This window comes from Eurosta solidaginis, chromosome 3, assembly GCF_040869045.1.
Source record: "Eurosta solidaginis isolate ZX-2024a chromosome 3, ASM4086904v1, whole genome shotgun sequence".
Classification (NCBI taxonomy): domain Eukaryota; kingdom Metazoa; phylum Arthropoda; class Insecta; order Diptera; family Tephritidae; genus Eurosta; species Eurosta solidaginis.
The window spans coordinates 201,781,587-201,793,914 of NC_090321.1; the positions used below are offsets into that span (position 1 = coordinate 201,781,587).

The following is a 12,328-nucleotide window of genomic DNA, read 5'->3' on the forward strand; positions in this document are numbered from 1 at the left end:
AAAGTCTGACTTCCTTCATGTCTTAAGAGGCGTCCCTCAAGGCTCTATCCTGGGTCCTCTGTTATTTGTTCTGTACATCAATGACTTACCCGATGTCCTTAAGTATTGTAATGTTCATATCTACGCTGATGATGTGCAGTTATTTACGTGTTGTCCTCGTGATCAAACTAGCTTGTGCATAAGTAACTTAAACCACGATTTGAATCAAATATTTTCATGGGCTGCTATGAATGGCTTATGTATAAACCCGAATAAGTCAAAATGTATTGTTATTCATAGAAGGTCTTTTCCCACTAATGATTTAGAGAATGTAGTGTTCGACAATTCCGTTATAGAATACGTAGATACGGCGAATAACTTAGGTGTAATTTTTAACAAAACATTGACATGGAAAGACCATATTTTTATAACGGTTGGGAAAGTGTATGGAATGCTTCGTACACTATGGTTAACACAGTATTTCACGCCTTTGCACATAAGACTACTTCTGGCTAAAGCGTACTTAATACCTACGCTACTCCATGGTTGTGTGATTTACTCAAACTGTGACTATCTGTGCAAGAACAAACTAAATGTTGTTTACAACAACATTGCTAGATATGTTTATGGGTTGAAAATATTTGACCACGTATCTCAACATGCTGAAAGGTTGCTAAACATTTCTTTCGAAAATCTTTTAAAAGTCAAAACACTGTCCTTCCTCCATAAATTGATACACACGAAGGAACCTGACTATCTATATCGTAAGCTTATTTTTCTGCAATCATCAAGATCGGTGCTTCTTCTTAAGCACATCAGATACCGCTCGCTAACCTCTGAGCGCCAATTCTTTGTTACTGCAATACGTCTTTGGAACTCGCTACCTACTAGTCTTCGACTCTTAAGTAATGCTCTGCACTTCAGAAAAGAGCTAACATCATTTTTTAACGACTCTTAAACTGGATCTCAAATTGTTGTTGTTAAAATGTTCATTTCTAAGTCCTTTTCCTTTCTCTGTGTCTTCTTTCTTTATTTGTTAAATACTATTCAATCTATAACCAGCCAAAGGTTGTCATCACTACTGCTGTCTTTTAATATTTATTAACTACTTTTCTTTAGTTTTAAGATTTACATTTACATACATAAATATTTCACTATTGTCCGTTATATTTAATTTAATTTGATTAATCTAATTTATTATTTTAAATGTTCAATTTTTATAGCTCATGCTATTCATGACTAGCACTGTTAAATAATTTGTCAAAATTGTTGTGCTAGGAACAAATTTTCAAATAAATACATACATACATACATACATACATACATACATACAAACTTTATGACTGACGTGCTGCTTTGGACTGAGTAGGCAATTGTAGAAAAAAGTCCTCTCGACCAACGAAAATTACGTTTTAAAAGTCGTACTTCTCCGAAGTGTCAACCTTAACTGGAGTTTAAACTTGCACTGGAAACCCCGACCTAAAGCAGCCTATAAGGCGTTCAGCTAGAAAGCTTCAAGCCGCCAGTACTGTTATAAACATTTTGTAAAAAATACTATTAAGTTAACAATTACCCTCCTACCTGTATTGGATTGCGCAACGCTATGCTTACGCGTGACTTCCACCCCTGATTTGGGCATTTTCTGGGTAAAATTTGATCACGTTCTGTCCCTAGGACTGCTGGAAACTCGGTATTCTATCTTGTCTTATTCCCCTTGTTGGCCGTCGGGGAAAAGGGTGGGCAGCCTTGGAGCTATCTAAATTCATAAAAGCCACCTCCGTTCTGTTCAAACTGGCATATGTTTGTAAGTCTGATTTGAAGAGAACAGACTAGATGGTCCCATGCCCGAGCTTCGAAAAAAATCTTGAGGTAACAACAGAGAAAGAGGGTTGGCACAAGGGTGCAGAAATGGCAGAATATATTATACACGTGTACACCGATCGTTTCAAATTAACGGAAGGGATCGGGTCGATCCAGGAATAAATAGACCCTACAGGTCGACAGATCACTGCACTGCCTTTGAAGCGGAAATTGTATCCATGAAAAAGCAGCAATAATTCTGGGCGAAGCGTTCTTAAGCTGCAGACGCGTCAATAAATCTATATATAAGTAGCCAACGGCTGCTATTAAGGCAATAATCTCAAGAAGCGTACTGAAATGCAAACAAGCATTCGCTCAGGGGCACGTTTTACAAAACAAGTTTCGTAATACATACAAGTAAAGTTCTTCTAAGAAGAAAACATTTTCAGAACAAATTACCTTGTATTACATTACTTGTTTTGTTGTGAAACGGGCACCAGGTCGGGCCATTCATTTATACTGGGATCCCGATTATAAAGACATAGCACGTAATGAAAATGCCTATAAGTTGGCAAATATGGTGCGGCACTTAAACCGACGGTAGATGAAACCAAAAGGTGACAGGAGTTGCATTTAAGAGAAGATAGCAGCACGAATTCGTTGGTTGATATCATCGCAACTAGATATTCTGCTGTGTTAAGAGATTTATTGGTAAGCGTGATTGTTAACTTTGATTAAGATCATATTGCTATTCTATCACTGAGTAGTCACAGTCACAAATCACATTGTTCCTCGAAGATCGCGGGATCTGCTAATTCTATTGGCAATTACAAGTTTAAAGCTGTTTGGGTTTTTGTCGATTTGAGAACTAGCATTAACATAGAAGATAATATGCGCCTAGATATGAAACGCAAAATCGTTCTTGCCATCAAATATAGCTGTGGACTGAGTAGGCAAGCGCCCCTCTGGACGAGCAAAGATCACACTACATGATCATAACATTAGAATGTATTTATATTTATATACATATAATAACTCACTTTTGCTTAGCAGAAGCTCAGTTGAATTAATTCTTACAAATTTTGAATTTATTATTTATTTTTAAAAACTGAATTTTCAGATGCGGATGCGGGTATAATATCCCTTGACTCGCCATCACCACCAAACAGCCCGGCACATTCCGATAGAGGTACGTAGTTATTTTGACGACATTATCTTAAGTTCCTATTTTAATAATTTTTGTTTGAATGACATATGAGTGGAGCAACGACCTATTTGGGCTGCCAGTTCGATGTCGTCGCCCTATCTCAGCAAACGCTTGAAGAACGCCCCATGATTCGGCTAAAGAATGTCCCTTTTCAGAATTAATATCAATACGTTCTTTCTCACTTTTAATTGAATATAGAAAAGTTTTGGAACAAAGTTTGCTTTAAATAGGGTGTTTGAAATGAATTTCAAGATTAGGTATTTCCTGCGGTAGAGCGTTTTCGAACAGGCAGCCTAAATAGACTGATCATCCGCTCACTGCACGCGTTTTTTTTTTGTCCTTTAGGCGTCAGCTCGACCGATACCCCAACAGCTTCGCATGTCGCATCCACTTCTATTAAGCATGGTGATTTTCGACGGAATCCCTATGCTTTTCGCAGATAAATAAAACCTATATTGAAAAAAAAACGTGCATACGTCTTAATTTTAATACATCTTTATTATCTATATTATTCTTAGTTAATATAATTAAATTTAATTTACGTTACTACAAATAATATTTTAAACAGCATTATATAAAGCTTAAAAAAAAATGAGAATTTTCGTCGGCTGAGTGAAGGACTTATTACGTATTGATTGGTGTTTTGAAAAAGTTCTATTTGATCAATATACGAAAAAATATGAGTATGAAGATATTAAGAACATATTGTGACGAATTTAGGGTAATTCCGCGTATTCCAACCCTTTTGCTAGCGTTCGAATCGCGAAACTGTTGAATAGATAACTTCAATATTCAATAATGCAAAATGGTCTTTATTAGACTACTTTGAGAGTACTTCACAATAACACTTATACTTCACAACCAATAGCGTGCTTAAATCAAACTTATTAATCATGCCTCAGCTTGCGCTCTCGGTACCAGGTGGTGGCAAAGCGAATTCAACCAATTCGCCGTGCGGAAGAATGTCAAGTCAAAAGAAAATTTTCATTGATTTCGATTAACTGACATATTAAACTACAAGGCGCTGTATTGAAAATTATCAAGAATAAGCACTCAGCTGATGGGATAACACCACCTGTAATGAATTCGCCTTGATTATTTTCCATACAGCGCCTTGTATTACAACATGTCAGTTAATCAAAACCAATGAACATTTTCTTTTGACTTGACATTCTTCTGCACGGCGAATTGGTTGAATGCGCTTTGCCACCACCTGGTATCGATTCGCCTTGTGCACGGTTTAATTGAATTCGCATTACCATCACCTAGTATAGATTCGCCATGGATAGATTTATTTTAATCCAGAAATAGAACGTTAATACATGAAATTATGAGTGCAAAGTTATTGAAAAAAATTCTGAGAAACAGCATCCAAATGAGTTCTATGACAGAAGGTTTTTTCGAAAGAACTCTAAGTTAACATGTTTTTCAATCGCTCGTTGCGGCATAGCATTTTCGAACTGCAGTCTTACACTCAGCCGTCGAATTTTTATTAGTTATTCTACATTTCTGTAGCAGAAGAACTCAGTCGACTTTTCGAATGTATTCTTAGCTTGCAGTGCAGCTGAAATTGAAGCTTAAATTACTTTACAGATTAATTGTTGAAATCGTTTTTAAACTGTTAACATTGAACTTATATTTATTTTAAAATTTACTACATGCAGTTTGTTTGTTCATATTGATTTTGTTTTAGGTTTTTTTTTCAAATACATAATTTTTAAGCTTTTTAGGTTTTAAGTATCTTCATCTCTTTTACGTTTGGTACCCAGGTCTAAAGAAAAATGTTCAGTTCTTGTCATTTATTAAATTTATTTAAGTAGTAGTAGGTAAAGAAAAATTTTTAATTGGTCTTTGTTTATCTGTTTTGTAATGCTGGTAATCGGCGGTCAGGTTAGGTCGAACTTGCCGTTTAATAAAGAGCTCATGATTGAACGTGTCAATAGTGCGACCAGAATTTGTTTGACCGCCAAACGGAAAAAACCCAAGACTTATAAAATAACTCTGTCCTCGTGGCAATGACTAGAAGTTTTCTAGAACCCAGCTTGATTGCTGCTTCGAGATCTGATAAAGATTGTGGAATTTTTGCTTTGATATTCAAATTAGTTTTGTAGACCAAAAATAAATATAATTACCAAACCTGAGTTTTTTGAACAAATTGCAGGAATATTTATTGGTTTCCGATTCCGACAACAATCTTATTCCATAACACCTCTGAATAATGTTTTTTTTAGATAATTATCTCGAGGTAGCCTACCGTATAGCGCTGCGTGTAAGACATCGTTTACCGCTGAACGGAATACCACCCTATTATGGGCGCAGTTTCGAAAACGCTTTTAATCAGAATTTCTTTCAAAACCGCCTATCTCAAAATTCGGTTGATGAAAACCCTAAAAATCTATAAATTTTTAGTTGAAATAGGGCGTTCTTGTACCTATTTATGGGATGGGACGTTTTTGGACCAAATTCTGAAAATGAGCGTTCTGTATTAAGTTTTTGAATTGGGTAATTTTGAGTAAAAAAAAAAAACAAATATCAAATAGGCATGAAATTCACAAGGTATCCTTTACCTATTTTTAATTGGATACGATGAAAACGATATACGACTTAAGACTTTACCACGAATACGATACTCTTGTGCATTGCCTAGCTGGTTTCTTTAAGCAAATTCCAAAGGCCAAACACATTCGCCTTTTTCGTCGTTTTGACGCTTACATTGCGTCAACAGCTGACTTTGATAACAACTTCATTTTTATTCAATTTCTGACAATCACAAAAACTCAAAATGTGATTATCTTTTGCGTTCGGAAACTTTCAACGTGTGTTATTTCAAAGTGACGCCATCGCAGAAACGACACAAATTCGAATGTGTTTGGATCTTTTTAGGGAGCTAGCGAGAAATTCCAATCAAGCGTCGATGTGTACATATCTTTTCGCAACAAATTTGAGAGTATGTCACCAGTGCTCTCGCATAACCTAATGGGCGTATTCGTGCAGGTCATCTATCTGGTTATGAATTTGGTCGAGTTTTGAAAACAAAATATACTCGAGTGAGCTAATTTTCAGCAAATTAGCTTAATAACGCCACGTTTATTCGCTAACCACGTATCTACAATTGAGACATTTTCGGGAAAGCGCAGAAAACTAACTGAACAACTTACGAATTGCATAAAAAAATTAAACTGTATATGAAGAAGCATAAAACCCTGAAGGTAATTTATTTTGACAAACTGCCTATCACCTCGCCTTTATCGATGCCTTATGAGTGTTTTAATATAAAAACACGGTTTTATGAAAAATTGTAGCTTTGTATTTAACGAAAAACGGGACGATAAGCCTGTTAGCACGGCATCGGCTATCGAGTTTTTGCAGCATTTAATATGAAATATTTGTTTTTCTTTTGACCTAATACTAAACGTTGTTTCCACCACTAATATAAACAGCGTACAAGCTTCATAAAACCGACTTATTTGATGTATTCATGCATTACTACGTATAAATACATACAATGTTAAACTTAATTTAATTTAATAAAAATAATATTCAACAAAAAACTTGTCTTTGTTTTATTTGGCATTTTTGTTAAATGTCTCATATTTGAAGAGAATCTATCGAACAATGTTACCGTCCCTTGTTACATCCTGATGGCCGAGACACAATGAAGTTTTTCATATAGATGCGTTCAACACAAGCTTATGCATTCCAATAACATCGCCACAATCAACCGAGATGTTGCGTTCGTAAATATGAAGGAATTTCAGACTTAGCAATTGAAGTTTATTACGCCTTGCCCATTCACATACAAAATTTTGCGAAGCACTGTTATAAACATTCTCCCTATACAACAAAAATACTTGCTAACATATTTTGTGTTGTTGTTGTTGTTGTTGTAGCGATAAGGTTGCTCCCCGAAGGCTTTGGGGAGTGTTATCGATGTGATGGTCCTTTGCCGGATAAAGATCCGGTACGCTCCGGTACCACAGCACCATTAAGGTGCTAGCCCGACCATCTCGGGAACGATTTATGTGGCCACATTAAACCTTCAGGCCATTCCCCCCTGCCCACCCCCAAGTTCCATGAGGAGCTTGTGGTCGCCAGAGCCTCGTCTGTTAGCGAAACAGGATTCGCCGCGGATAGGTGAGGTTGACAATTGGGTTCGGAGAAGCTATATATTGCGTTGGCAACCTGAAGGGTTGCGTTACACAACCCCTTGAATCTGGAATTTTAGTCGCCTCTTACGACAGGCATATCTACCGCGGGTATATTCTGATCCCCTAACCCGCTGGGGTACAATATTTTGTATCGTATTCATTTGTTATATTGCAGTTTTTAATTGCGAAAAATGGTAGAAAATTTACCAATCAGTGGGAAAAATAATTTCACTTGCAAAGCGTGCCAACACCCTTATCCAAAGCAAATGTTAAATTCTTCTTCTTATGATTTGCTTGCAACAAAATTTGGGAGTGGGCTACTTTTCAATATCAGATGGCGCCAGTGTCGCTCATTCTACCGTTCTCTATAACAATACGTGCAATCTACTCATAATGCATAAGCTTGTGTTAAACTCATCTATAAGAAAACTGCTTATGTGTCGGGGCTTTAACATCGCCACAATCACGCAAGATCTTGCGTTTGTAAATATGAAGGAACTTCAGACTCCACGTCTATTTGGTAACGGTATTATAATTATCAAATTATTATCCAACCTTTGAGAGATTTTGGGAAATGTCAGTTCTCAAATGAATATTCAACACATTTATCCAGTTGATATCCTACATTGAATATCGCGTTGAGGTGAAGTTGAAAAAAATCTCGAAGGTGATACCACAAAAGCCATTTATTGTGAGAAATAAAAACATGGTTGATAGCAGCAATGAAGCGTAATTAATCAAAAATAAATTATACATATTTTATTTTATTTTCGTGAAAATACTGTAGTGTTGGAATCTTACATTTGAGTCCAGTTAAATAACCACAAGCTGAGAATTAAATGTTTTCAACTTAAGTAATAGCATTTTTTCTTTATAAAAAATTCTCTCTTTTGCTGAGTACACTAAGATTCTCAAGTTGAGACACTGTTTCGAAACAACTCTTGAGATTTTAGAAGTATGCCTAGTTATCAACATCAGCTCTAATGGTACTCAAGCCCAAATGCTTGTTGGGTATATTCGAAGCCATTTCGAACGAACGCAAATAACTGATATGTTAACTAGAGTTTACCCCTGCCAGTTCGGTCGCTTAAGCTTAGGTTAAACTTCAGTTAAAGTAAACTGAAAAACTGCAGATTAAGTTTAAGCTGGATGCTGGAGAAAATTATACTAGCTGCAGAACTTAACCGCACTGGAACAATATACTATAAAAGCGTGAAATTACTGGCATATGCTGATGACATTGATATCATCGGCCTAAACACCCGCACTGTTAGTTCTGCTTACTCCAAACTGGAAAAAGAAGCGGTAAATATAGGTTTGATGGTGAATGAGGACAAAACGAAGTACCTGCTGTCATCGAGCAAAGAGTCAGCGCATATGCGCCTTGGCAACCACGCTACTGTTGGCAGCCATAATTTCGAAATAGTAAAAGACTTCGTTTATTTGGGAACCAGCATCAACACTAGCAACAGCATCAGCACTGAAATCCAGCGAAGAATCAATCTTGCCAATAAATGCTACTTTGGACTAGGTAGGCAATTGAAAAGTAAAGTCCTCTCTCGGCGAACGAAAATCATACTCTACAAGTCACTTATCGTACCCGTCCTGCTATATGGGGCAGAAGCATGGACCATGACAACAGCATATGAAGCGGTTTGGGAGTATTCGAGAGAAAATTTCTTCGAAAGATTTATGGACCTCTACGCGTTGGCGATGGCGAGTACCGAAGAAGATTTAATGATGAGCTGTACGAGCTATACGCAGACATCAACATAGTCCAACGAATTAAAACGCAGCGGCTGCGCTGGCTAGGCCATGTTATGCGAATGAAAGATGATACTCCGGCCAAGAAAGTGTTTCTATCGGAACCCGCCTATGGAAGCAGAGATAGAGGGCGGCCCCACTCCGTTGGAAGGACCAGGTGGAAAACGATTTAAACTCCCTTGGTGTGACCTATTGGCGCCGGTTGGCGGAGCGAAGGAGCTACTAGCGCGCCTTGTTGGACGGCCATAATCGTTTAGACGGTTAAGCGCCAATTAAGTAAGTAAGTAAGTGTTTGATAACCGATCGAAATAGCTAGCCATTAAAACAAGATTTTAACGACAAAGGCGCATAGTCATTGTCAAAATAAAATGGATTTTAATTCTAGTTGCAGCTTTTTTGACAGATATCTCATAGAAAACTATGTCAAAAAGCTGCAACTAAATTTTAAACCTATTTTATTGTGACTATGACTATGTGCCAATGTGTTTGCCACCACTTTTTAATGCCTCGCCTAAATTATCTGCTGATACATTCTATTGACTGAGAAATTTTTTGTGGTAGCAAATAAATTGAAGTAAATTCAAAATTAAAATTATATGTGGGGCATTGTGATCGAATACAACTTTGTGACATTTACGATTTATGGGGCACGCTCACTGAACTCGTAATACCAACTTACGCTACCAGTCATACGTTCACGTATTACACGACACCAAATAAGCAAAATTACGAGACGAGTATCTCGATCACGGAAAAAACGACATTGGCCCTGTGAAACAAATTGAACTCGCTGCTCAAAAATTTGTTGGAAAACGTATTTTGTTTAAAAATTTACTCTGTTAGATCCTGGAAAAGCCGGACGGAGAGAGGCAGCCTTGCTTAGTTAACGAAGCGAAAACGACAGAGCCTTGTGGTGAATAAGACGAAGTACTTGCTGTTAACAAAAAAACAATCGGTGCGTTCGTCACTTGAATTTTGTCTGGGAACCAGCATTAACATGGAAAATTATGTCAGCCTTTACGGTGTGTATAGATGGAGGTTTAATGATGAGTTGTATCAGCTCGAATAAATACATACCATAACAATCGTATATCGCAGCCGCTAACGATCTTTTCGTTTTGTAACTCATTATTTTTTACTTTATTTTATTTTGATCTGCTTATTTATTTCTAAAGCAGGGTCATTTGATTTTAAATGTTTGAGTCAAACTTTAACTATTTACGAAAGAAATAATTCTCCATTCATTAACGTTTCACGTGCATCCCTAAATTCGGTCGAGTCTGTAGGGGACAATCAAATTAAAAAAAATTTTGAGGCGTTTTAAGAACAACTTCAATTTTTTAATATCGTTAATACAGACCACTTTCAAGGCATTACTCTAAAACGACTAAGGCAATATAAGAAACGCCAATGGAGTATGTGGCATCGTGGACAACGTATATATGTTTCACAAATGGATAACGGTAGCTACGTTTTAAGATGTGAAGGGCAAAAGAAAGTTATCGACAATTGCAATTCAAACAAGGATCAGTGATTCTTCGATCTATCAATCTGAGTGCGTTAGGCCCATATCGTAATTACCTGTAGAGGAGCATCATTGATTATGTTGATATGAACGTATTATTTTATTTTCTAGTAAATATGTACATATGGTTATATATTTTTTGTTAAAAAAAAACAAATCCGTAGATAAATGTTATTGCAAACATCAGAAATTGTAGTTTTTCTTAACTCTTCTTCACGGCTTTGTCGCTATAACTCAGGCCTATTAAATAATGATTACTAATGGTAATCATTACCCGTTCAATTGATTACTTTCTTTAAAAGCGTTTTAATGAATACTTGCCATTATTTTCGATTTTTATTGATTACTTTCTAATTGATTGAAACAATTATAAAAAAAAAATCATGATTTTTTACGATTGTTGAAAAAAATCAAAAATAATCAGAAAATGCTTTTTTGATTACTTTTGATTTTTTTTAATATAAACAAAATTTCAAAGCGCTCCCATATGCCCTCACATATAAATTCGATTTATATGAAAGTGTCTGAATTTCATATGAAAGTGCGAAGAAAGGCCCTTCCATATGGAGCCAAGGCACTTCGGTATGATATTCAAATTAAGGCCCGGTTTATCAGTAGTTGGATAAGCTAAGCTTAAACTAAGTTTGCTTAAATTCTAGACAAATTTAAACTCCAGTTAAACTACTGAGCAGTTTTTCAGTCACAGTTTAAGGCCGCCTTTGGGGTAGAATTTTTTGTGCGGCAACATTGGTTTTTTTTATCTAGATAATTTGTAGATACGGCAACAGCTGGATTTTGTTTACCCAACATACATGGAAAAAAAATTTCTCCAGCGGAATATATCTAGCTCCGGAGGCGATATCCAACATCATTATTTAATTATTCTTAAATTAGACAGTTCTCTAGTTGATATTCAACTTCATTCTCCAATAACTATCCAACATTTGAGAAATTTTGTAAAATGTATAGTTCTCGAATCTCAATCGCCGAAACCTTAAGACGTCATTCTTAAATTATTTTCCGACCTTTGAGAAATTTTGAGAAATATACAGTTCTCAAATGAATATCCAACACATTTCTCCAGTTGATATCCTCCTACATTGGATATCGAGTTGTGGTGGAGTTAAAAACAAAATCCCCTATCAGGTACCAGCAAAACCAACAGTTGTTTATTTTGAGATATAAACACCTGGTTGATAGCAGTAATGAAGCGTAATTAATCAAAAATAAATTATATATATTTTATTTTATTTTCGTGAAAATACTGTGGTATGGAATCTTTCATTCGAGTCCAGTTAGAGAACTTAAATAATAGCATTTTTTGTTTTATAAAAAATTTCCTCTTTTGCTGAGTACGCCATGGTTCTCGAGCTGAGCCACAGTTTCGAAACAACTCTTGAGATTTTAGAAGTATGCCTAGTTATCAACATGAGATCTAATGGTACTCAAGCCCAATTGTTTGTTGGGTATATTCGACGCCATTTCGAATGAACGCAAATAACTGATAGGTTAACTAGAGTTTAACCCAGCCAGATCGGACGCTTAAGCTCAGCTTAAACTTCAGTTAAAGTAGACTGAAAAACTGCCGAATAAGTTTAAGCGTAGTTTAACTGACAAACTGAGTTGAACTTGTGCTGAAAAACCGGGCATAACACTAACAAGTTGGCAACAAAAAATGTTTCAAAAATATTGCAGCACTGAGATTTTTAATCAAAATTTATTCATTAAGGGGACAATCAAAATTCTGTAAACATTTAAAATAATAAATTTTTTTTTTCAACTAAAATAATTTCAGTGTACATAGTTATAACTTCAATATAAACATTTTTGAACAGCCCCGGACCTGTACATTTTTTATAGAGGAGTTAATACCGATTTTCGGATTTAAAAGTAATAAAAAATTTA

At 36.0% G+C, this 12,328-nt stretch overlaps 1 protein-coding gene across 7 annotated transcripts in view; it reads left to right on the forward strand.

Moving 5' to 3' along the window:
• Su(var)2-10 (E3 SUMO-protein ligase Su(var)2-10) overlaps positions 1-12,328 on the forward strand; it is a 274,287-nt gene that overhangs the window by 125,949 nt on the left and 136,010 nt on the right. For 5 of the 7 annotated variants that reach the window (XM_067774718.1, XM_067774716.1, XM_067774717.1 and 2 more), the window contains exon 9: positions 2,900-2,968. In XM_067774718.1, the coding sequence (XP_067630819.1) occupies positions 2,900-2,968 (69 nt within the window). Of the gene's footprint in view, positions 1-2,899; positions 2,969-3,331; positions 6,524-10,256; positions 10,569-12,328 lie in introns of those variants that run through there. The other 2 variants (XM_067774720.1, XM_067774721.1) reach the window with 2 other exon arrangements.